The 26,766-nt window shown below is 47.6% G+C and overlaps 1 protein-coding gene across 1 annotated transcript; it reads right to left on the reverse strand.

Annotated features, from left to right (window-relative positions):
* Nucleotides 1-1,296: 1,296 nt before the first annotated feature.
* Nucleotides 1,297-26,766, reverse strand: SLCO4A1 (solute carrier organic anion transporter family member 4A1). The gene is made up of 12 exons (XM_053958120.1): nucleotides 26,708-26,766; nucleotides 15,422-16,400; nucleotides 14,143-14,233; nucleotides 13,110-13,231; nucleotides 12,683-12,794; nucleotides 8,240-8,394; nucleotides 7,365-7,560; nucleotides 6,649-6,814; nucleotides 5,881-6,053; nucleotides 5,408-5,472; nucleotides 4,738-4,886; nucleotides 1,297-3,943 (listed from the first exon to the last, which is right to left on the reverse strand). Exons 2-12 carry the CDS (start codon nucleotides 16,245-16,247, stop codon nucleotides 3,794-3,796), a joined length of 2,205 nt encoding a protein of 734 aa, XP_053814095.1. The 5' UTR covers nucleotides 16,248-16,400; nucleotides 26,708-26,766; the 3' UTR covers nucleotides 1,297-3,793.

The following is a 26,766-nucleotide window of genomic DNA, read 5'->3' on the forward strand; positions in this document are numbered from 1 at the left end:
CAGTTTTTTTAGAAATAATATAGCTGCTCTGTTTGAACCCTCACCCGTTGCACAGCTTTCTGCTTACAAATTGTACATTTTCCCTGGAATAATGCATCACTAGATACTACAATTTTACTTTTGGACCTTATTTGGATCTCATAAAACGTATTTGTGGTTTTGCTGTTGCAAAGCTGGAATCCAGTGCACTGGCTGGAATTCTGTGCTCTCCATCAAGCACCAGGAACCCGCTGTCACCAGCACACGGAGCTGCTGGCCATGGCACCGTGCTCCATTGCCATCTAGTGGCACCTTCCCCAGTGCCACCTGGCCCTGCACAAAACCCTGACCCACGGCCAGGAGCAGGGGCTGACCCCTGGAAAAAGAGGGGCGTTCTTCCTTTTGCTGAAATCACACCATGCCAATCACGTTCTGTTTGGTTGGTTGGTGTTTCTTTTTCCTTCCTGTGTTATATGAAGCTAAGCATGGAAAGCGAATTGTTGGGGTTTGCTCCCGCTCCTGTCTCTGGCACGAGGGCAGGAGAGCTGCAGGGATGGGGCAGGGGAAGCCGAAGGATGCAGCTGCTGGGACAGCGAGGAACCGAGGCTCTCCTGCAGTGCCAGGCGTGGGAGAGACCGCGGCAGCAGCAGAAGGCTTGGAGGCTCTGCAGAACCATCTGTGTGTCACTCAAAGCTTTTATTTACTGGCATTTTAAAACCTCTAGAAAGCTTCCAAACAAACTCCTCAGCAGAGAGGAACGGCTCATCGACTGCCTGGGATGTTGCTCACAGTAAATAACATCCAGCTCCTGCTGGTGCCCTCCCCCGGGCGCTCATTTGTTTCACTTCCCCGCGGCTCTGCTCAGCACCAAGTGAGGTTTGTTTGCATTCCCAAATCGCCCCGAGCAAACCACAGGTGACACCAACTTCTGACCTCTACTTACCCACCGCAGGGCTGGCACACACTCCATGCCTTCAACAGGGTCGGTCTGTGGATGAAGAAGGGAAATGATTCTTCTTCCCCAGCAAGCACAAACTTCTTTTTGCCTTCAAAAGCGACAATCCCCCGTCTCAGGAGGAGAGGGTAAGCCAGCAGGAGACACCAACTCACAGGGCCTCGATGTCACCTGATGCCCGGACCTCCTGTAGCCATGAGGGGCTTTATTAATGCTGCAAATGAAGCACAAACCTGAGTTCTAACCTTCCTCCTCAGAGATGCCGCGATGGCCTTGCAGCAAATGGCACCATGGAGACACCCCTGCCAAGAACTGCAGCTGGGGAAGGGTGACAAGTGATGAAAAACACACACACAAGTACCTGTGAAAGAATGGTTATATTTCTATGCTTTTATGGCAAAATAATACTTCATATCAGACTGGGAAACATACTTCCAAATATTTTAAATGACCTGTATACCTAAACAGCCTGGTTATGGAACAGGAATGTCATGTTGCTGCTTACTAAAATCCTTGAATTACCAGTCCCACAGCAACATAATAAATGCCCAGAATCCAAGGAGCTTTTGTTTAGCTCTGGAAACAACACACTCAGGTAAAGCTCATTTTATAAACACTAAAATTGCATTGCAATATCCATATATATATATGGGTATATATATATATATATGTATGGGTATATATATATATACACCCATACACACACACACATATATATATATATATATATATATATATATATACACCCATACATACATACATACATACATACATATATATATAAAGAAAAACTTCTAACTTTCATAAATACATCATAGATGAAATAAGCTCCCAAAATACATTCGTGCATTTCCCCATCTAAGATCCCTGCTTGTACCCCAAGTGTCGAAGCTGGGAAGGGCAAGGCCTGGAGACAGGCTTGTGTTTGCAGGTGGCTCCAAGCCCAGGTGAAGGTGTTGGGGCAGTGTTGGGGTTAAATCCTGCATCAGTGGGTCTAATCCTGCCTCCCTAGAAAAACAGGGCTCTCCTGCACACTGTGCCCCATCAAAGCTGCACCAGCTGTCCTTCCACAAGCAGCCAAAAGCCACCATCCATCTTGCCCTTATCACTTTTAGTTTTTCCAGCAGTTATTAGAGATAAAAACAGAATCATAGAATGGTTTGGGTTAAAGATAATTCTGTTTCAATCCCCTGCTGTGGGCAGAGACATGTTCAGCTAGACAGGTTTGCTCAAAACCCCACCCAAGCTGGCACTGAGCACTTCCAGGGATGGGGCAGGGGGTGCACAGTCTGTCCCAGCACTCGACAGGGGCTGGAAAACAAGGGCTTTGGAAGCAGGGAGGTCACCCTCTGGCTTTGGTGGAAGGGGATCTGTGAATGGAAGAAGCTGCTTTCTTCCACTGACCTGAATATCAACTACACTCCCAGCAGCACCATCCCTGACTGCAACAGGAACACTCTGAGAGTCAGTCCTTTGCTAATGAAGGAAGCAAATGCCCATCCTGTGCTGTGTCCATTTGTGGAAGCATAAATACACAAAATATACAAAAACATCTACAAAGTAATTGTGAGTCGCAGCTGGCACGAAGGAAGCACCAGTTGTGCAGCTCAGTGATGCAGGTCCTGTCCTGGTGTCCTGTCCTGGTGTCCTGTCCTGTCCTGTGACCATGGTTATACCAGGCAGGATTCCAGGGGCTCCCTCTGCCTCCCCTGAGCATGCACCTGGACCATGTGGCTGTGCAAACACTGGCACACCAAGCACTAGCCTGGCCTCATCTGCACTGAGAGGGAAGCCAGACTCACACAGGCCCCAATTCCACTTCTGCCCCTCAGAAAGGTTCTGATCAATATTGCAAGAGCACATTCAAAGGTCGTTTGGGGAATGCTGCGCTCTCTCCTTGCAAGCAGTTACAAGCCAGCATCCCCCTTCCACAAGGCAGACCCATCCCTCAGGCTACTGGTTTGGAGACAAACTAAATTCACTGCAACCTTTCTGTTTACCCAAACCCACTGTCTTTACAGAACAACCCAAGTTAACATTGCATAGATCTGTAGCTCACATCTTCCCACGCCCAGCAAACAGCAAGAAGTTCAGGTTTTGCACAGTACATTACAAAAGGCGTCACTTTTAAACAACACAAATAAAAAAAACCAAACTGTCACCACGGTGTAAACCCTGCAATGAGTGAGGCAGTGAGTGTACAGTGCTTGGCAGCTCTGGGAATGGCTGCCTGTAGTGTACTGATGGATTTGCTAATCAAATCTCCTCTCCCAGTAATAGGAACTTGCATAATGAGAGAAGCTGCTCCTGAACAGAGTGATTCTGTGTGCCATGGGAAGGAGGAGGACACTGCCAGGGCTGTCTGCTTTGCATGCAGCAGTTCAAGGGCCAGCTGACCCCTTTGCAGTGCAGACTGCAGAACAGCAGTGCTCCTCCCCAGCTTGGAAATCCCAGCAGAAGTTTTGCTACAGTTGGCTTTACAATTGAGATATTCAATACAGTCAGCCCAGATCCTCTGGTGGTTTAAGCCTCACATGCTCCATTGGAGTTACCAATGATTACTTCCACGAGTGGAGAACGTGGTCCTGGCTTGTCACAGACACAGAATAAAGCTATAGTAGCCCTTTCTTTAAATAAAATTAAATAACTGCACGTGGCACCAGCACACAACTTTAAATGTGCTTCTGCAGTTAAGAAAATAGCAAAGCACACCAGTGGTTACTTAAATTATTTATCTTCAACTAAAAAAAGAATAAAAATTTAAAATATTACTGTTGATTTAAAAACCCCTTGAGATACTGCATAATGTCTTCTTGTGGTATTTCTGAGGCTGAAAAAGTCACTTGCATGTGGACAGCACTATATATCCTCTTCAGCTGGCAGTGAAGGCTTGTGCTCCTGGAGGTCACTGGTGCCATTCTCGGATGCATCCAAGCTGCCTGGAGCTGACTCTGCAGGTGGGGGTTTGTAGAGTAAACAGGCCACTATAAAGAAGGTTGTCCCGAGGACCTGCAGCCATGGAGACACCCCATTACTGTCTGCTCTCCCCCAAAACCAGGAGCCCACCCCACATCTGCCATGAGCTTTGCTGACCAAGCTTTGGGGAAGAGGAGATGTTGGCCAGCCTGGGAAGCAGAGCAGCACACAGAACTAGAGGGGGTAAAAATCTGAATTTAGCCAGCCCCATAGCAATGGGAATTTGGAAAAGTTCAGCCCCACACAGACACCTGGAACACAGTGCTGCATGAGCCAACACTGCCTCAGCCTTTTGCTGGAAGGCTTTTGAAAACCTCTTTATCACAGCAGCTGCTAAACACTACTATCTAGGGCAAGTGCTTGTTTGGAAGCAGTTAAAATGATGGTTTTCTGCTAATAAATAAAGCCCACAGCTCTAAGCTCTCTTATTTTCTAGCAGTGACTGGGGAATGGTTATTTACAGCCTGCCCACAATGCCATCCCTCACTCTCACTAATACACTGCACTTGGGTATTTTACTCCATTTCTAGCAAAAATTACTTTTGTTGCTGTTGGAAGGAGGTATTTCATATGGTGCAATAGAAGTTGTAATCCTAGAAAATAATAGGAATTTAACAGAATGATGGTGTCTGGAGCACCATTACCTGATGAGAAGCAAACGGCACTTTTGCCTTCCCTGAGAAATTTCTTGTGTGAAAATTTATTTTTGTCTGGGGGTGGGCCAGATCAGGGCAACCCAATTTTGTAAAATTCTTTCCCAGAGCAAAACGTTATGTCCTAAAAACCTGGCTGCTTTACCAGGGAGTGGAGTTAAGCAGCAGCATCACCTTGTAGACCAGTCCAGCGACGAGGGTGTATCGGCTCATGGCTGAGTTCTGGTAAACGTAGCAGGAGCCCTGCTCGCCACACTGGTCCTGCCAGAGCAGGCAGGATTTATCAATCATGGAGCCAAAGGCAATGGGCCCAGGGATGCCTCCTGTGGGCAGAGAGAGGGCACCTTCAGTTTGGGCAGCACCTTGCAGAAAAGCACCGAGTTCTGCTGATATCATGATAATATTATATAGTAAGGATAAGAGAACTCATCCTGCAGCATCCAGAGCCACCAGGTATCAAAAATATGCTGGATTTCAAGATCTGAGGGTCCAGCAGGTCTTTTGGCCATCCTGACCTACATGTTGCACAAGAGCCAAAAGACACTCACAGGAGCTTCAACATCTCTGCTCCTTTTCCTTAAAATTAGGGCACATTGGCAGGACATTGAACCTCTGTCACCTGTGATGTGTTACAGAACCCTCCACTGAGTTTGCAAATCACATGCAAAGGGAATTAGGTTGTCCTGGATGACAGCAAAAGAAAGAAAGCATCCTCCTTTTCAGCACTATGTGTCCTACTCCCTTCTTTTCCAACCAGAGTGTGTTTTACTCTTGGTGACAGCTTGACACACACCTCCCAGAACCACCAGACCATTGTGGTGTGCAAATTCCCCCTGCTCCATACCTAAGGTTCGTACCACAATCCACTGGATCCCGAGTGCAAAGGACCTTTGTCTGTCAGAGACACACCTGGGGAAGAAAAGGCTTTGTTTAAAAATGCTGCCAGGCTGCACCTCCCTGCTTCACAACTCCAAGTCCTCAAGCCCAGCACACCTGGGATGTCCAGCACACCTGGGACCTCCATCCCTGAGATGAGATTTAGCATCCTCCATCCAGATTTAGGATCACGCCAGTGCAATGTCCCTCCACCCCTGCTGTAAATGTGTGTATCCCATGTCCCAGGACAAAGCTCCCAGTGCTGAAATTTCCTTTCCCAGCTAGACTGGGACAGGAACTAGTCCTGATGTCTCCAGGCTGCCACTAACTCAGTGGTTCCCATCACACCTTTCCCATGCTTGATCCAGCAGGATAAAGCAGACAGGAGGATATTGAGGCTTCTTGCAGTGCTGGCAGAGGACGAGGCCATCCTGTGCTTACCTCAGAGTGGCAGTCAGGGCAGGAATGCTGCTCAGGAAGGTGAAGAGGATGACCACGAACATGAAGCACAGGAGCAAGGGCTTTTTGGCACAGGAGGAGGTGCATTTCCCTGCCTCTGCTTTGCCAGAGCCAGGCAAGAGGGCTTTGTCAACACAGCTACACTCTTGGTAGACCTGGGAAAGAAAGGCTGGTGGGGGCTCTGCCAAGGAGAGCGTGGTGACAGTCAAAGCTTTAAAAATAAGAAATTCAAGGAGGGCAGAAAGCAGCTGGTTAGACTCCCAGAACAAAGTAGAAATCAAGCTGCATTTTTGACACACCTCTGTTTCCAAACAGGTCAATCAAGCAAGGGAAATCAACTCTGCCAGGCAGCTGAGTACCACCTCTAGCCTCCCTAAGCCTTTGCCTGACTCCATGAGCAACATGCTGGAAGGATGAGGAGGTGCATCATGTTCATCCAAGACCCAAAATGAGCACTAGGAGAGAAATCAGGGGCTTACCAAGCTCCCTGCCTGCCTGGGTGATTTTCCATGGATTTCAGCACAGTTTGACCCAGAATGAGGCAAAGTCGATTGGACACAACGAGAGAAGCAAAGCAGGGTGACCTCAGAGGACCTTCTGCCTTCATCTCACGTGGTACCTCAGAACATCCACCCTGCCCTGCCTGATTTTACACTGATTTACAACAAAGCTCAAACCATTTGCAGAGCCAGCCAAATCACTCCAGAGATGTGCCACCACCCTGTTCATGCCCAGTGCTTTCAGACCTACCTTCTTGCCATTCCTGAGGTTTACAGACACGCTTTTGCAGCCAGCGTGGCAGGGGGAGTAGTACATGATGCCATCAGTGCCACAGACAGGGCTGTAGGTGTCCTGCCAACAGCCACACTGGGCATTGCAGGCTGCTGTCAGGTTGAGGTGCCCACCTGGCAAAGCACTGAGGGAAACACAGGAGCAGTCAGTGAGCAGCACTTTACAGGAGGAAATGGGGAGAGGAAGGGACAGTGGGAGTTGTGATGGACCCCCAAGGAGCATAAAGCCAGGTTTGGAAAGGCTTTCATCCCACCAAATTTTAAACATGTCCTGGAGCTGTCTCTCCCACAGCCACCAAGGGAGTTTAAGTGACCAGCTCTTAGGGTGACACTTCCATTCAGAGAGGAGATTCCCACTTTTGGTCCAGTTTATCCCACTGGATAGAGATGGGGGCTGCTGCAAAGGCAGCTGAAGAGTGGAGTATCTCCCACTCTGGTGCTGCTGATCTTCCCTCCCTTACTAACTAGGGAGCCTCTTCCATAAACTTCATCTCTGCAAAACTCAGGACATTTATTTTCTGTGTCTCACCTCTGCCTGTAGGACTGACCAGACACCAACTTTCACCCCCAACACATCCACACATGACTTCCACCAGCACTGTGTGTTTGAGTTATCCTGTTCTGAGCAGAGCCCCTCAGGACAGACAGACAGACAGACAGGGTGGTTGTTGTTACCTTCCATCATACATCTGGGTGACTCCTGCCATGGGCATGTTAGGGCAGTGGATAAAAAAAACTAATATGGCCAGCAGACTTGACACTGTGCAAAGCAAACACAACTTGATGATTCCTGAGCAGCGCAGTTTAAATTTATTCACGAGGAATCCTCCCAGGAATGTGCCTCCCCCTCCGGCTGGCACGACCAGATAACCTGAAAAAGAAGAGGAACAAACTCACAAGTGAGTTTAGAAATGTCAGCAAGGAGTTTTCAGGTTTGAATACATTAATTGCAGTGTGTTTTGCATATAAATGACTCCTTGCATTCTGTGTGGCTTCTTGGTGGGAGTTCAGTGGATGTTGCTGTAGTGGGTAGTCCTCTGTAACAGTTCAGGTAATGTGTCATGAGCCTGTAAAGGCAGCTTTTCCTACCCAGAGATCTTAAAACTGACTCTTTGAGGAGCACACCATGAGTGCTGATGCTTGTTGGACACCATTCCTTGGTCTATGTTACAGCACTTAGGTGAGGATCCTCCCAGTTTCTGGATGCTGACAAAATATCCCCTCCAGCTCTGACATCCCTCCTCAGAGGAAACGTTCAGCCAATGTTTCCTGGTGATGCACTAGGAGGAATTACAGTTATTTTGCCTTCCTCTAGAGGGTAACAGATGGCTACAGAAGTGACACATTTCCTCCTGATGTCAGTAGATGCAGCTCTGGAAATGCACAGGGTGTAGGTGTGCTGATAGGAAATGATCCCATCTAACAGCTGAAGGGGATAACCAGTCCATAATTAAACTGCAAAGCATCTGTCTCCATTCTAAACAAGCTAAAAGTGCTCTTTCTATTTGCTGGCAAAATGGGAAAACATTGCAAAAACATGCTTTCCTTACCAAAAAAGGTGGCAGCTTCAGAGGCACTTAAACTAAACTGAGACTCCAGGAATTTGGGTCCAAACGTGGACATCCCAGCAATCAGGGTTGCTTCAGTTGCTCCTGCTAAGCAGAGGAAGATGAAGGTGGGGTTCTTCAGAAGTAGCAGCACTGACCTGGGAAGAAGAAATATATTGGAACTGAATCACTGATTTCAGGCACATTTTGATTTCTGGTCTTCTAAGTCAGAAGGATCACATGTAAGATGAGGCAGCATCCCATCATCCTGCAACTCTTTGAAAGGAAAAACACCAAAAGGAAGCTAACTGGGGTTTGAAGGAGCTTTTCCAGCGACACAGAGGGTATGTGCATGATGGAACTCACACTAAGGGCACCCACAACTTCTACATGGATGATTTCAGTAATATTTTCCAACATTTAGGGTCAGGCTGAGTACTTTGTCTGTTTAAATGGGGCAATACTGAGAGGACGTTACTCCTCACCAAATCTCCACCATTTCAAGGTTTTATTAGTGCCTGTTGGCAGATATCTTGGGGCTCCCAACTCAACCAAGAGCAAATTTGTGCTACATCCTCACATACACACATTATTTGTGCACCCACACTCTCAGAACAATAACAACCTCTGATAACCATAGATGTTTTGTGACTCAGGGGAAATACCAAGCAAGCCTTTCTACATGCAGGAAACACCTCCAAGACACCTGAAAAACAGAAAGCAATCTTTCTGCCACAGCTTAAGCCCAGTTTTACTTGAAGCTTAATGTATAAATTGAGTAACTCCATTTTACTTTGACCCACTGGGATTTAGGAGAGAGCTGCAGATATGCCTGAGAAATTGCCATGTGTCATTTACATGCAGATCCAGCAACAATTCCATCCCTGAGATGCAGAAAAGGCCCTCAGGCACAGGAATGGTCTCAATTAACTCTCACTATCTCGGATATTGGACTAAGAGGACTGACATTGCTTTGCAGGGGATGTTTTGTAACCAGCTTCAAATTCTGCCCCATGACTTCCCCCTAGCCAAGCCCAGGCCGGTGCCATGGGTTATCCCATCTCTGGGATGGGCACAAATCCTGCAAGAGCAATGCCATGGGATGCTCACTGAGCAGAAAGGCACAGTCACCACCTCCTGCTCTGGTGGAAATGTGAGATCAGAGAAAAGCTGCCTTGTTACAGACAAGGGAGAGACGTGCTGAGGCTCAGAGTCAGATTTATGCAACTTTACTCACATGAACTGGAGAATTTCATTATACCAAAAGAACAAAGAAGCTGAAAGACAGAAATACCACACATTCCTACACTTTGATTACAGGGGGCTTTACAGTGCCTAGCTCTTGGGATTAGTTTAATGTACTATTTTATTTTCCAGATCTTTTTGACTGTGCTTAATTTAGAAGCATAAAGCCTAATATTTTAGTGAGAAAATGCTTGTAGATCTTGTGGCTGAGGCAGAAAACGGACAGTGCCTTCACCTTTTTACAGAGAAGAGTTACTCCCTGGCACTAGTGTGACTTTGTACCCTCTGCCCAAAAGTTACAGGCTGGACTTGCAAGTAGGAAAATGCAAAGGAACTCCTTTCAGCACTAAGAATAAGGATTTACTGACTTTAATCTGTCTGAAGACAGAAGATGTAGTTGTGAGGAGCTGTAGCACATAAAACCTTACCAAAGACAGCACAAACGTTTTTATTACATCAGCAGGACTTTGAACACACCCAGAAATCACCTAACTCTTGCATAGCCTTGGCAGTGCTCAATTCTTGCAGCCAAAGGGATTTCAGGAGCCCCAGCACTGCAGAGAAGAATCCCACCACCTAAAAAAGCTGACCCTCCAAGGTTTTACTGATACGGGCACATACAGAAACTCTTTCTCACATAATGGTTCTCTGAGTAGGTTGGGACCACCTGCATGATCAGAGCCTGCTCCTCTGAGCATGGCATGCCCAGAACACCCCAGATAAATGGATATTTCTGCAATATTACAGCATGTGAATGGGGGCTTTTCCAGCACAAAATGACACCCACTGCCACCAGCACCAAGGGAACAGAGGGCACCACGTGCATCCCACAGGAACATAAACCAACCTCCCTTTGTTTCATTTCATGGCTTTTCTAAGTCCCACCCTAGTCCAGGAGTGATCAGTGAAATACTGACCACAGCTGCTCATGCTGAAGATCAGGGCTTGCCAGGCCAGGGAGTGATCCTCACAAACTCCACCCTGCAGCTTGCAGGGACAAAGCCTCCTCTTGGTACAGCTCTACATGCCCTCCCTTTGAGTCCCTCTGCTCTGACAGGAGGGGTTACTCCATGAGAGCAATCATATGGAAGCAGAGAAAGGAAAATGCTGTTTTATCAGGCCTTTTCAACCCAAGAGTTAATACAGAAGTGCCTCCAGGGCAGAGGATTAGGCTGTATGGGCTGCATTCCTGTCAGCTCCTGCTCTCAGGCAGCACTGTGCATGCAGCAACTCATGAACCTCACTTAGAAAGGACCTGATGGCATGGAACAGTATTTTATTTATCAGTATTTCTGCTTACCTTTGTGAGACTGTTACTGCCTGTACTGTGAGAAAATGTGTAGTACACAGTCCCTGACCAGTACAAAAGGAACAGGGAGTGAGTGTCCTTCAGCCTCACCCTCCAGCCTGGTCCACGTGTCCCCAAGAGCTGCCTGCACAGATGGGATCTCCTCTTTAATGCAAGTTTCCAGAGCAGAAAGCCTTGAAGGCACTTCCCTTTCATTAATCAAAACCAGGGACCACAAAAGTCTGCTGGGTTCCTGCTTTCAAACCACACTGAGGTCTGGACTGGTCTGAATTGCCTGATACAAGTTCCCTTTGGGTATTTGGTATTCAGGTGTGAAAGATGCTCCTGGAGGAGGATTGTCTCTGTTCCTGCTGTCAGATAGCACAAACAGTAGGAGCTTTGCTCCAGACAAGCAAGAAAAGCATCAACCACTGAATTCCATCCCTCTCTGCTGCCCTGTTTGTGTTGGTTTTAGTCACAGACTTATCGTTATTTAAATGCAAGTTTTGAATTCAATTTCCGTGAGGAGAATGAACCATGACCTCGGAAAATGGCACCCAGTCAAGAATGCCATTTAATAACAGCACTGAAATCTGTTCAACGTAATATTCCCCATAAAACTGCCTTAACCCCTGGTAAACTTCCTACAAAGTCTCCAAGAATTTCAGATGGGTGTGAGTTGTTGTGTTGACACAACACAGCTCAATTGGCGCTGAAAATTCCTGTTCTGAGCACCTGCTTCCATCCTCCTCTGCCAGCACAACAAAGAACACAGCTAATGCTCAGAAGTGATTGCTGGCAGCAGCCTGGGGTTTAGCAACATCTTTGCAGCGAGCAGGCATCACACGTGGATAAAATACCTTCCCTAAAAACGGTCCTGGGAGAAATAATTAAAAAAAAAAAAAAAAAAAAAAAAGGAAGATCCCTTTACTGACTGCAAGCTCCAAAAGGAATCAATATCCAGGTATCTCTGCAACATCCAGAGCCTCCATGCCAGCTAACCCCAAGCAATAAATAAAGCAGCACCTCTCCCCCTGCCCTCCATTTCAATACAACTCAACACATAAAAAAAAAAACCCATAAAATATTTCAAAAATCCATAACAAAAATATGTGGTTAAAAGAACACATTTTATTTTGGCTCCTGCTTTGTTCCCATCACAGAGCCAAGCAGCAGCTCAAGATTAAGCAAGTTGCTGTGTCACTGCCTTGCTAGAGAGATAAGAAGTAGTAATAGATAAAAGGTGGTTGGAAGATGTGAAGGCAAAAGAAAAAAAAAAAAAAGGAAACCAAGAATAAAAGAGAAAAGGAACTGAAAGTTACAGTGTGGTATATTTTGTTCCCTGGGTTTGGAATGGAGCTGTGAGGATCACAAGGCCTGTTTCATCTCGTTCTCATTAAAAATAACAAAACAGGGATCTAACCCAAGTAAAAATAGAGGAAAGGAATAAAGCCCCGAGGGGCTGGGGAGGAGGAGCTGTTGGAAACACGCAACTGGGCCAGGTGAGGCCAGGCAGAAGCAGAAAGCCAGAAATAATGCTGCTGGGGAGAGGGAGGGAGCTGGCAATGCCTGGGCATCTCCCATCACCTAAAGCTTGGCATCAAGCCATTCTCAGCAAAACTCAGTGTGTGGCACAGGACTGCAGGTGGACATGAGCTTCTGAAAGCCCAGATGGGACCGGCCACTTGTCCCCTGCTCCCCTGTGTGATCCTCAGCACCAGTTCTAGCTCAGCCTCCTTGCCAAGAGCTCCCAGACCTTGACAGGATCAGGCACCTCCTCTGCAAGGAAGTGCCACTGCTTGAAGAAGGGCACTTCTGAGCTGGCAGAACTGAAGGAAGCTCAGCTTGGGCTCATTACTCTCCCTCCCCTCTGCACAGGGCTCCCTAACTTCTGTGTGGGCTGGTTTTCTCACCGAGGCAGATCTTTCACCGTTTTCCCAAAGTCCGGATCCGACGCTTTCTTGTGGCTCCCATCCTTTAGCTGATGAGCCTCTGACACCCTCATAACGATGTAGCGCTGGGATCCTGAAAATGAGAGGCAAAGGGAACGAGGAGCGTGTCAGACACGGGCTGTGGATGCTTCTGCAGCCGTGGATGTGCAGGGGGAAAATGCAACATGACATCCTCCCTCCACCAACAGCTGCAAGGGAGAAGCAGTAACAGAGGCAGATGGAAAGCCCAAGGGGTGAAATAATTTAGGGATTACAATTTAAATGCAGGAAGCTGTTCCTTTGCTCCCACACCCCCAGCTACACACGTGCAGGAGGATGGAAGCTCAAGGACAAGCGGGAGCACCGGCAGTCCCTGCCCCAAATCCCGAGCCCAGCAGGAGCCCCATACCTGGGAGGCGCTGGGGGTAGCCCAGGATGGGGATGGAGATGAGGAGGGAGGCGGCCCCGGCCCCCAGGAAGCCGATCCACCACGCCCCCACCCAGAGAGTGTTCTCGGGGGCCATGTCGATCCTGCAAGAAGCCAAGCCAAAGGGACACAAGGGAGAGAGGTGATGGTTGGATGGAGACGGAGCGGGGCAGCTCCGTGCGCCTCTCCCTGCGGCTGGCAGGGCTGGGGGGTCACGGGGGTGACAGCGAAGGACACTGAGTGATCTGGTGGGGATGCCATGTCCACCATTCCTCCTGCCTCAGCACAGCACTGCCTCACCAGAGCACAACACGAGCCCAGGAAACCACACCATTTCATTCTCATTTAATCTCAGGTTTGCACATTCACCTCACTGCTGCTTTTCAGCTCTGCTTTGAGGATTGCCAAGATCCTTGTTCCGCCCCAAAAACACCCTTTGCAAGAAAACTGGTGGAAATAACTAATTTCTTCCCCTGGAAACCCATTCCCCCTTTTTAATCCATTTATCTGGTCAAGTAAATGGTGTCCCTGCCTAAGGCAGAGGGGTTGGAACCAGATTATCATTTAGGTCCCTTCCAACCCAAAGCATTCTGTGATTCTGTGATCTACCAAAGAGCCTGTAAGAAAAGAATAAATCACAAATATTACAAAGCAAGGAGGGACTAAGCACCCTGGTGTGATGACTGGGAGGGCGAGTAGCACTGCTGGGAGCACTACCTCATCAGGGAACTCATTCAGAAATTTCACCTGCTGCTCACAGCCTCATTAGCACAGGCAGTGCAGCGTGAGGAAGGATTTAAGCTGACAGGTTTGTCAGCAATTTCCCTTCAGCAGCAGCGCTAATGCAAACCACCCTTCCAGCCTCCCTGCCTGCAGACACACCACCCAACACCCCAGGCACACTTCCACCCAGCCACCAGCTCATTGCTCCAGATCATTGGTATTATTTTGTTCTACCCCAAAGGAAACACAGAGCAGAAAGGGAAAGGAACAAGATTTTTTTTTAACGACTTACTCTCTGCCAATTTCAGTATAAATATTTAGAAACATTCCTCCTACCAGATAACCCGCTGCAGGCCCAAGGATTGCAGCAGTGTAGAAAACAGCTGAAAGGGAAAACAAGTCATGTTAGACAACGTCACCAAGGGATCCCCAGCCCGATTCCCTGGATGCAGGATGCTCAGCCTCTGGCTGCCTCATGCCCTTCCCCCTAAACCACCAAAACACAAACCCAGATCGTTCCAACAAGTTTTCCTCTCATGCTTCTGTTCCAGGGAAGCTTTTGCATCCAACCTGGGAAGTTTTATAGTATGGGGCAGGCAAAATTGGTTCAGAATTAAACCATATTTAGTAGGGATGCAGCTGATCCCACTGCCACATCATTGCCACAGCAATGAGCAGCAGGATTCTCTCCCCACTGACAACATGAAATGTCTACACTAAATACAGCACTACTGGCACTTATTTCAGTTTGCTGTTTAAACCATGAAACATGGAAAGATCAACTTGCTGGTGATCTCCTCCCACACTCCACAGCCTTCTGATACAGCGTGGGCAGACTGACACATTTTAAAATTGCTAAAAGATCACCTTTTTGGCACTTTCACCAGCAGGACTGTAAGTGTTTGGCAGCTGCTGAGTGACCAGTGCTACAGAGGAGTGAGCTGAGCCTGTTCTCTTGGCTGTGCTTTGCACCAGCAGTAGCTGAGCAGCCCAGTGACCATCCCTGCTGTGCTGAGGCCTGAAGGGATGATGATCTAAAGATTTAATTAGATATAAATGATGGTGATAAAACACCGGCCCAGGCTGCCCAAACAGGTGGTGGATATTCCATCCCTTGACACATTCAAGGTCAGACTGGATGGGTCTCTGAGCTACCCGATCGAGTTGAAGGTGTCCCTTCTCGTTGGACTAGATGACCTTTCAAGGTCCTTTTGCCCAAATCATGCTGTGATTCTATGCCCCCTTGCACGGATGGGGGTACAGCCTCATGGCTGTCTGCCAGTGATGCTAATGCCACATGGGCTGGCCCCACGCCAGGAGCAGGAGGCACTCCCCACCCACATGGCACGAGCTGCGGGAGGAAAAACACCCAACCGAGCTCACAGTTTTCCTCCTGGTAAATAATCAAAACCTCCCCAACAGCTGCCACGTCCCTCTGAGTTCCACCTCGCCCCTCAACAGGAACAAAACAGTGTCGGGCGAGGTGCCCCCAGTGTGGGCTGGGGACTGTGACCTCTCCCTCCCATCACCCTGCTGTTAAAGGGCTGGAGCTGCCCTTCAGCCCCACTCACCAATGTACACGGGCGAGTAGTTGGTCTTGACGTTTTCGTCTAAGTAGGTGACGCCGAGCGTGTAGAGCGGCGTGGCTCCCATCCCGTGCAGGAACTGCCCCAGCATGAAGACAAACCTGTAGCCAGAGAGGCTGGAGGCAGCCTGGGAGCAGGGCAGGCTCTGGTTCCCCCCGCAGACGCCCACCTGGGCTGCCGAGCGCGCCTCGTACTGCCCCGTGGTGAAGTGGGGCAGGGCGAAGAGCAGGGAGCCCAAGCCCATGACCAGCACCCCCCAGCCCAGCCAGCGGGGCTTGTGGCCGTTCCCCCCAAAGTAGCTGACGAAGGTCAGGCAGACGCAGGCCGCGATGTCGTAGGAGCTGGCGATCAGCCCGCTCTGGTAGCTGCGCAGGTCGAAGCGGCGCTCGATGGAGGTGATGACGGTGTTGATGAAGCCGTTCACGGTCATGCCCTGCAGGAAGGAGGCCACGCAGAGGAAGAACAAGACCCCTTTGGAGGTGTTGCAGAGCTGCAAGCAGCCGGGGGTGAACCCCCACCAGCCGCAGGCCAGTTCCTCCCCTTCAGCAGACACGTATTTGATCCCTTCCTCGAACGGCGTCTCCTCCTGTGCCGGGCTGGCCGTGCAGAGGGGCTCGGCGCAGGAGCCCGAGGGGCTGGGAGCCCCCGAGGATGCGATGCCATTGCTCAGGGGGGTGCTGCAGCCATCCCCCCCGCTCACTGCACCCAACGGCCGGCCGGCCTCGCCGGGATGAGGGCACGCGCAGGAGAAGTCGAGGGGCTGAGTGAAACAAAAGCCATTTTCTCTGGTGGAGTTCTGGGGCATTGCCATGAACGGGAATGCAGAGTCCAGTGGCAGACTGAGGTGGGCTGGTGGCCAGGGTGGCTTTGTGGGGCAGCGAGGACCAGCCTGTCCAGAAGATGCAATTTTCAGCACTTACTTCAGTAGGGAGACGGTGAAAGTCTGAGCCAAGACCATTCTGATCTGTGCAAAGAGAATTTTTACATGCCTTTATATAAAACCATGCTCAAAGCCCTCAAATATTCTTCTCTTTTTTTCACTTTTTTTTTTTTAATAAGTATAAGCATTTCACTGTGCAGTTCACCTGGTCACGTGCCTTCCAGCATGGGATGGATGTATTGGTACGTCAGGTGTCAGGGCATCACCAACATTACAGAAAAGAACAAAACATTCAAGAGCCTTAAAAGAAAAGCAACTCTAAGGCAATGTCCCCATTGACTGAAGCCCCTTATCCCTCCTCTGATAAAGACCCAGTGAGACCCTCACAACCTCCATCCCCCTTCTTCCCCCTGCTGAGAACAGCCCACACAGCTACAAGTTTCCCACTGCTAGAAGTCCTTTGGTCTCTCTTTCACACTCTGCCAATAACAGTTTATAATTATCCTGAAAAGTTTCCACAGTCAGATTGATTTTATTCCAAGCCCTCAGATCTGTTTACAAGTATTCAGTAAAATCCTTTCTATAACTAATTAGACTACATGCCATTTCAGAGCAGGCTGGAGGGCAGAGGCAGCTGACTCTAACCTGATTACCAATGCAGACTGCCTTCTTTCACCCTGTTCCTGTGCATTGCATCACCTGACCCTGCCAGCAACCAAGAGTATTTTTCCTTAAATGCCTTGGCTCAACTATAAATGATGACAATAATGTTCTCCCTTGAATACCGGTCTTAAATATACAAAAAAATGCTAAGTGAGAACTGTTTAATTAGAGACCATCCTCAAAGCAGCCTGTATTTCTCGATAATTTTGCCAATATCTGTTCAAGAGGTTCCCACAAAAATGCTCCCCCTGAGATGACAGCTTCATCAGCATGGAAGAGGAAAAAAGGCATTTTTTTTCCCTGATAAAATGAACTATGTTCAGATGGCTGTAACCTGGGAATATTGCAGCCTTTGGTGAAGACTTTAATACTTATCTGTGTGTTGCTGTAAAAAAATGATTGACATTTGCTAAATAGATGTGCTTCTCTGCACCAGCAGGTCTTGCAGGCACTGGGGCAGGAGGACTTGGCAGAAAGTGATGCTCAGAGCACCACCAAGGTGCTGCTCCTACCCCAGAAGGGCAGGGGACAGCCCACATGTGCTACCAAATTTTAACATTCATGTCAGGAGTGCTACAAAACGTCTGCTCAAAGTAGGTTAAACAAATGAGGGCCAGCTTTCACTTGCAAATAACTTTATCTTAACTACCCTGTCTGGGGAGCAGTGTTCATGAACTATTTCCTATTTCAAGGTCCAGATTCCAGCAGAGATTTGATGACAGCGCACGGCAGGTTGAGCCTGGTGGGCAGGAGGTCACTGCTTTGCAGCTCCATGCTGGACTCCTCCAGGTAACTCCTGCCTTAGCTGGCTGAGTACAGCAGGTAACTTTGATCTGTAAAGTGTAAATGCAAAAACTGACTGCAGGGGTTGAAATTCTGCTGCAGAGACAGACTGTTGTAATGTGCTGGCACAAAAAAAAATGATGCCTTGGTGCAAGGCTCTATTTTTTCCACTTTTTTGTCTCTTCAGTGTTCTTATGACTGTTACAGCTCTAAATCTGTTTCTCATCTTTGGCTGCAATATTGGAAGCAATAAATAAGCCTGCTTTAGCACTCTGTTAAAGTCAGGAGTGATTATTAGGCGCTGAATCAGGCTCTAAGGGGCGGAATGGTTCGTACTCATGTAAATCAAACGCCTCCTTGCACAGCAGCCAGGGCTGCAGCTGCACCCTCCTCCTATCAAACTTGTATCAGACTCATGTCTGATGTTACACTTGACTGCACTTGTAAAGAAGGTTTCTTGGCTGGGGATTGATTTTGCTCTCACTGATTTCAGCAGACAGAAAAAGCACAACTCTGTTATTACCTGATATGCAAGCAGGAGCTGTGAGCTCCCCAACTGGCCCAGCTTCACCCTGAAGGAAACACTCCTTTAAACACTGGGATCTCTCCTTTGATACCTCATGAATTTATATCGAAATTTTAGTATTTCATGAGTCAGGAAAGAGATCACAGTTCTTCATCAAAGGTTTTATTTCCTTGGTGGCAGCAGTCTGGGCCATCAGACCCAGGTGACCACAATCATCCCCTCTTCAACTCCTGCCACTGTTAGTGTGAGTTAACAGCAAACAGGGTGAAACATTTCCAAGAAAGAAGCCAACCTCTCCTCCAGGCAGCAGATGTTTCCCCACACCCAGAAGTCTTCTCAGCCCCAACACCTCCCTCCTGTACACGTCCCAGTGGACCTGGGCTAATGACTCGTGCCCAGGTGCCGTGGGCAGGGAGCCCACTCCTGCTCTGTGCTGCCCCCCGAGCTGCTTGGCATCTCTTGAAGTATTTATAAACTGGCTGTGACACGTTCACTGTGGCTATCAGCTTTCACAGGAGCCATATGCCACTTTAGAGGACAAAGTATAATCTTCAGGGGAAAAAAATCCAAGCAACTTCATGCACTTCCTAATCATTCATATTCTTCCCTGCCATCCATTTACTGCCTCCCATTCATCTCTGTTTTTAATGACTCAGCGGGTGATTTCTTGCTTACACTGAATCAGTCCCAATGCTATTATCTCTCTGCCATAGATTTCCTCATTTTGCTGCAAGATTTCTACTTTTTTTTCCCACTGTACAGCTGGTTTCAGAGTGCCAACATTACCGAGTCAACACAGCAGAAAGAGCAAGGCAATGAAAGCATATGATTTGTATTTCCTGATGAAATCTGTAAAGACTTCCCCCCCCATAATATTTAGTATTAAATCAATAGTAAAACTTACGAGCTTTTTATCAGGTGATCATTTAAAAAGTCACAGGACCAATTAAAAACATTTTGTATTTCTGCCAAGGACTGCAATGAGATTAATGTTGCAAATTAACTCATAACTGACATGCAAAATAATCCCATTTGCTGAAGCATGCCCAATAATAGTTAATCTTCCTTTTCACATTACGTTTTTTTGACTTTTATATGCTATTATTGTGGCAAATAACATCTATACATAACTTCTGCTTTCCACAGCTGAGCACAGTTTATGAGTAGACTTAGCGTTTTTTTCAATTCTGTTGCATACATGGAGATATTTCTTAATGAACAGGGGAAAGGGATTAAAAATGATCAGGAAGTGTTCTGCAAACAGGAGAGGAGCAGCCCCAGGCAATGCTTGGTGGTTGTGATGGGTCTCCTTTATTTTCCCCTGGGTCTCCTCAATTTTTATTTTCCTCGATGTGTGAGTGAGCCTGGACTTACTGATCAAGTACTTAGAATCTGGGAAAGTCCACATCCAAGTACCAAGCTCATATTACTGCAGCAAGGGAAAAATTCATCTGGGTTTGTCCATTTAACTTCTCTTGGTAACACACACTGAATTTTCCTCGGAGAGTTTGGCTTCAGAGGATTAGCAGCACTCCTTCTGTCATGGCTGATAAACACCATATGGATCAAGTGTAATCCACTGGCTGCTTTAGGAGTGGGGAAGCCTCCCAGAAGTGAGATAAATCCAGTCCTGTGAACAGGGCTTGTCCTTATGGCACTGGTTCAGTGCAAGGGAGATAAAAGCAAGAATGGGATGAGTGAGTTGTTCTGAGTAACACTGAACTGGTTTCCTGGCAGCTGAGGAACTTCACCCAGCTCACACCAAGTGTAAACCTTATATTTTAAGTGTAAACCAAGTGTAAACCCAGCTCACACCAAGTGTAAACCTTAAAGCCCAGTTTTTAAAAGCATCCCTTTGGATCAGCAATACAGAGGATGCTGCTGCTGTGGGATTGGCATGAGGACCAGACTGGAGCCTTTGATAAGCAATTCCTGTGGGAACAGCATGGTCCTGCACACATGGAAAAGTTTCAGGAATGAGAAACACACCCAGAGAGCAGCCAGCTGACCATGCATCGAATGCTGTGCTCACCATCAGTGCTGCAGGGACAGACAGAGGATGAGGGAGGAACTCCCTAGGAATGGGGGGTAATAGGAATATCCTGACCCACTCCTCATGTCAGAGACCTGCTTTCACATGATTAGCCCTAGTGGAGTCTGAAGCATGAAAGAGAGCAGCAGAAGCTGGCTTCAAGTTATCACATGAGCAAGGACATATTTATAATTACATAAATTCCAAATAATAGAGCTCAGCACTCACAAACTTTGTATGTTTTCCAAGTGCTTTCTATTCACTGGGAAATTATTGCAATATATGCAAGAAATCAGGAAGGTGGCTTGGATAATTTTCAATTAGCTGCTTCAAAATGCTTTGAAGATAAATCTAGCCAGATTTTCTGAGTCTATTTACTTGTTCCAGCTTATCTGTGCAAATACAATTGGCTGCAGCTGCCTCAGACCATCTTTAAAAACTTGCAGTGCCAACGTACGGAGCAGATTTAACCCGGACACTGCTTTTTGCCATAGCACAGATTAACCAGACAAAAGGGTCTTTTATGCTAATTCCTAACTCCCCCTCCCTAATGTCACTCTTGCTTTAATGTCTTTTTCCTACCCATACATTTGGCCAAAGCTGGGAAGGTTTCCATGCTAGCACAGCACTGTGCTCTCCATCACTGTCACTTGCCCGTGGAGCTGGGTGTTTCCAGATACATTTTCCCAACCCCGAGCCCTGCATGGTGTTATTTCCCATCATTTGGATTCTCACAACCCATTAAAGAATGTTCTATATTCAGCACACTCTTTCTGCATGAGCTGCTGGTCAGCTCTTCCCAAGGATTACCAGTTAGTTCCTACAGCTGTCCTTTCTTTGTTTCCAAGCAGAAGATGCAGACTCAGGCAAATCCTTTATGATGTAAGAAATTAAACAAAATGAGCAAAACCCAAATAAAGAACATGAGACATGTGATTGTCTGGTGCTTCTAAAGATAGAAGCACTAAAATGCAAAAAATGCAACATCCTGTGTTACACAACTCAAGGATGTTGAGAATAGATGTATTTCAGAATAGATGTATTTCATTAATGTTGACACCTACCATGGTTTACAGGCACTTACACTTTTTTATACTTACGGTTTGATCAATAAAAAGGTAGAAAGAAAAAAGAAAACCAGATGGAATGTTACCATGAAACTACCTAGAACCTCACTTTTTCCTGAGACACAATTGACTTCCAGCCCCTCTTTCTCTGCACTGTGGGGACTTTCTGGGGAAAATCATGTACCACAAGGTCATTTTGCTCTACCAGCCAAGGACAGACTTCAGCTTGAGCTTTCTATGACAAGTTCTCCAGCTCAGCCCTGTGTTGGTGGGTTGGATGCCCACTCGTTCAAGTCCAACCGGACAACACAAAGCTCAGTGGAGCACATTAGAAGAGCTAAAATCATCACAGAAAAAGAAACTTGCTGTTCATCTCCTGCAACACTCACCACTGCAGTGAGCACAGGACAACATGAGATGGGCAGGTGGAAAAACGGAGCCAGGTGGGAGCAGGAGAGACACACACGAAGGATTCAGCTGAGGGAAGGGTATTTCCCCACAAACCCCCTTGTTTTTTCTAGATCAGCAAGTTACAGCTTCCCCAAACAGCCCTGGGAGCACGAGCTCACCGGTGCACACCGCTTAGCCTAGATCTTGTTTAACATCCAGCGATGCTCCCTAATCCTCTTAGGTATTAGTCTTGAGATTCCTGCCAAGCAGGGGAACAGCAGAGCCTCCCAGACAGCACTTAAATGAACTCACTGCTTGAAATGTGCAATATTTCAAAATGCAGTAGAACTCCAGCTGTTCTGCTTTGGTTAACCTCAGATTAGCACCTTGGAGGTCACTGCGGCGTGCAAAATGCAAAGTTAAATCACCTCAATTTCTGTGTCTCAGGTGACTCCCTAGGAAGCCATTCTGCACTAGGACTGCAATTTTTTGTCTCATAGTGACTTGCTTAAAGCTAAGTACCTAATCTGAGTTAGACATTCCTATTGTGTGTCTGTTGCCAACTGCAAGGAGATCATCACATTCAGGTTACCCACAGCCCTCAAGTCGCAGAATTGCAGAATGGTTTGGGTTGGAAGGGAGCTCAGAGACCATCCAGTTCCTGCCCATGGGCAGGGACACCTTCCTCTATCCCAGGCTGCTCCAAGCCCCATCCAGCCTGGCCTTGGACACTTCCAGGGATGGGCCAGCCACAGCTTCTCTGGGTAACCTGTGCCAGGGCCTCACCACACTCACAGGGAAGAATTCCTTCCTAATATCTAACCTAAAACTACTTTCTTTCAGCTTGAAGCTATTCCTACTTGTCCAACCACTCCATGCCCCTGTAAAAATTCCTTTTCCAGCTTCCTTTAGGCACTGGAAGGGGCTCTAAAGTCTCCCCAGAGCCATATCTCCTCCAGGTTGAACAACCCCAGCTGTCAGATACTATTCCCAGCAGAAATGCCCCACCCTCAGTCCTCTCCCCTGTCTCCACAAGAATTATTTTGCGTTGCTAAATCACCCATTATTGCAGATATGATCTGGAGAAGGAACAGGTACATAATCATATTTCTGTTGGATTAGCCGAGGATATTACTCCCAGCTTATTCTGGCCTCATGTTGGCTACCACAACAGAAACAATATTTGATCTAGCACAAAGCCAGATGGTGCAAAATTAACCCATTCAGCACAAACCTGATGTGGCACAGGGAATTTGGTCCAGCACTGGCACAGGCTCACATGGCTGTAAGACTTCTGACATGGCATCTGCAGCCTCTAAGTTTCCTGATACCAAGTACTCCCCACCCACCCCCTAAAGATGATCTAAACAGGAGTCACACTTCATTTTATTTCATTTTATTTTAGATAAACAGAATGTCAGCTTGCAGATAATTTGCATTTGCTCATGCAATACCCTGGATCTTGACAGGCTGTGGTATATTGGGGGATTTCTCTGAAGAGGGCAGATCCCTATTTGTGTCATCAAGAGGAAATGATGAACACTTTCAAAGGGATGACTTCTCTTCATTCTCTGACTCAAAATCCCACAACCAGAAATTAGAGCAGCTATGAGGTGAAGGGCAGAAACTCAGGGCCGAAGGGGAATACTTTTTCTTGGATTTTTTTTCAGCCAGATTACAAAATCAAAGTATTTTTGAGGGAAAAAAGTGTTTAATCTTGCTTTCTCAACATGAAAATGACTCCTTAACTCCTTCAAACCATCAGCTACAGTTAAACAAAGCTTGTCAGCATTTCATTTTTTTCTTGAAGCAACCAAGCCAAGCTCTGGGAGTTCCAGTGACTGAAGATTATTGGTGCCATACAGCAATATGCCATTAACAATAGCAATTAAATTCAGTTTTATTGTAACTCTACAGATGTCAGCAAAGTAGCACAAGTGAATAAAGGGGACTTTAGGAATTTCAAGAGCTGATGGAAAGGCTCAGCACTTTGCTGAATGAGGTGAACCAGAATAAACAGAATATTTCCCAATGCTAACATATGCCCACTGCTCAAGCTCATTTACAATCGAGAGGTGGAATGACACTCTTTTTGGCAGAAGCAACACTGCAGAACAGGTTCAGGGGTACTTCTGCCTGAAGAGAGATTTAAGGTTAGAACAACACTGCTCTGCTAATAATAAACACTTCACTGCCTCATCACATGCTCTCCTCTGTACTAGAGAGAGCTCTGACATAAAATCCACTGAAGTTAGTGGCCCTCTCTGAGCACTTGTCTACAATCACTTATCCTATCTACTGAAGTAGGATGGATGCTTTTGTCTGGGATTCATAAAGCAGATGAAGTCTCTGACCTCTCTGGGAGCGTTTTCCCCGGAACGTGCGTGCAGGAACTCTTTGTTCTCCAATCCTGCCGTTCAGCGTCCGCGCTCGCACGCCACGAGGTCACTCAGGGCCAAGATGGAACAAAACTAATTCTGTGGTGGGGAGGCCTAGGAATAAATCAGTTTGGAAAAGGGAAAGGAGAGTAGCTGCAGGAGAGGAGATCCCACAGACAGAGAGGGCTGGGATAGCTGGGCATAGGTGCAGGGAGAGCCATGCTGCCACCGACCCTGCGGACAAAGCCCCTGATCCTGCCTGGGGCATGCTCTGGGCTGCTCCAGCTCCCAAATTCTGCTTCTCTGCACAAGGATAAGCCCCTCGCCAGACCAAGACAATGCAGTTTTTAACTGTTGCAGAAGCACAGCACCCTTCAGAGTGGCCAGAGAAACCCAGGCCGATGCAGTTCATTACACCTGTAAGAGCCTGTGTGTGGTTGATAATTCTTACACATTGCCTTAACACAGCGACCTCAATTCATTAAGCACAAAATCCAAAGGGGAACCTTTCCCCTGAAATCATACCCAGCATCTCACTAACCTACCAGCAAAAATCTGCCAATTCTGTTCCGTGGGTGCAGAGTCTTGCAAAACTTTTCCACCATTCACTGTGATTATGCAATATACAAATGTCCCAGGCTCTGAATAATCACCTTACAGGCAACACCTCAAGGAACACATGAGGAAGACAAAAAACCCAAATGGCAAAGCAGAATGCATGGCATCCTGCATATGAGCACCTTCATCCGTGCAAAGTCAGGATTCTGGGCTTGGCACACCCAATTAAAATAAAGAAAAGCAAAATAAGTGTTCAGTGATGCTTTTTGGGGTGGACTGAGCAAAATGAGCTGCATAAAACAGAGCCATGATTCCCTGCTACTGCAGGGTGTAAAGCCTCACATGGGAGGGCAAGATCCCCCCCAACATGTTCCATGCTGCAAAGGTACAGGCACAAAAAAAGATTAAAACTGCCTGGAGGAGTTTGCAGTCATGAGGCACCGAGCAGCTGGATGCTGATCTCCCTAAGCCGGTGGGTATTTCCTTTGTTAGTGGCTGATCCCATCTTCCCCCTTGCCTGCAAATCTCTAATCTCTGTAAAGACTTCCAGCAAGTGCTTGCTCAGGTAGCTCCTGGTTTCACTGGCCAAGAATATCCAACCCAATATGGCAGGAATCGCTGCTTCCCAGTCTCATCTCTCATCCCACTTTGTGTTTCTGCCACTGCCACGCAGCAGGTTTGCCCCATGGGCAGGAGAACTTCAGGGAGTATCAGTGGAGTTGCCACTTCCCAGGGCTTCAGGTGGCACTTGTGACACCTGAGCACGCTCATCACTCACCGCAGGGCTCTGATGGAGTCGTGGCGGGGCAGGTGGCTCTGATCTGTCCCCCCCAGCCCGCCCAGTGCACAGAGCTGCTGCTTCAGTTTCCAACCACTTCTGGCAGTTTGCAAGCCAGACCTCTTTGCATATAAATAGCTACATTTTTTTTTTCCTTTTCATTATTTGACTAACCCGCTCCCCCCACAGCTTCATCCTTTCTCACGTTTACAAGAACTCTGACACACTTTTCTGATTATCTCCTTTGTGTTAATTTCTGCCTCAAAGGCTATTTTAATGTGTGTTTTTACAACCAAGTGGCACTACAGAAAGTAGAAGCCCAGAAATATATATATATATATATATATATATATATATATATATATATATATATATATATATTAAAAAAAAAGAGGTGCCAGGCAGGGATAACTTCAGGCTTGCAGTGTGTTGCCTGGTAAAATCAAACAGCCTATAAAATGGTAATAAAATGTTAATGCAACAAACTCATGTGATTAAGGTCCACTTGTGCTTTTTAGACTCTCAGAGCTGAAAAACATGGTTTTATTACAGCAGCTTTTGATTTGTATCATCTGAACAAATGGGTTATAAAAGTAATATAGGGCAAGTAACTAAAGTGCTCTGATTCCACCCAGCATCCTGCTACTAACTTCAGTTCTGCTCCTGGGAAACAAAGATTAATTTATCATTAACGTAACATTTTTTTTTTTTCTTATTGTAAGGATCCTGCCGTGCCACTTTACTACCCCTCCTTACTTTTAAAGGAAATTAGCATCTTTTAAATTCTCCATAGCAAGACACGGTCACGCTACAAGGAAAACCCCAAACCGCAGTGATTCCGTCCGAGCACAGTCCCAGGCAGCAACCCAACCTTGCAGCATCCTCGCGCACCATCGCAAAGCGGAAAACCTCAATGACTTGGGCCATTTCGGTGACTCTCCCCCCGTGACATCCACCGGGCTGCTCCCGCCACGGACCCCGCGCTGTGGCCACCGAAAGCCCCCCGAGCGGGGCTGAGCCCCGGCCGAGCCCCCCGTGAGCTCCGCATCCCCCGCGCCCATCCCCGCGCCCTCGGGGCTCCCCCGCAGCCGCGCGGGCGCCGCCCGGCAGGTCCTGCCGAGGCTGGGGAGGCTCTCCCGGGCATCCCCCGGTCTCGCATCTCTCCCCGCACCCCCTGCCCGCTGCACTGCCCGGTGCGATGCCCGGTGCCCGGTACCTGCCGCCGCCGCCGCCGCTGCCCGCGCTCCGCCAGCTCCGCTCCGGGCTCCGGCGCGG

This window comes from Vidua chalybeata, chromosome 17 (assembly GCF_026979565.1).
Source record: "Vidua chalybeata isolate OUT-0048 chromosome 17, bVidCha1 merged haplotype, whole genome shotgun sequence".
Lineage (NCBI taxonomy): Eukaryota > Metazoa > Chordata > Aves > Passeriformes > Viduidae > Vidua > Vidua chalybeata.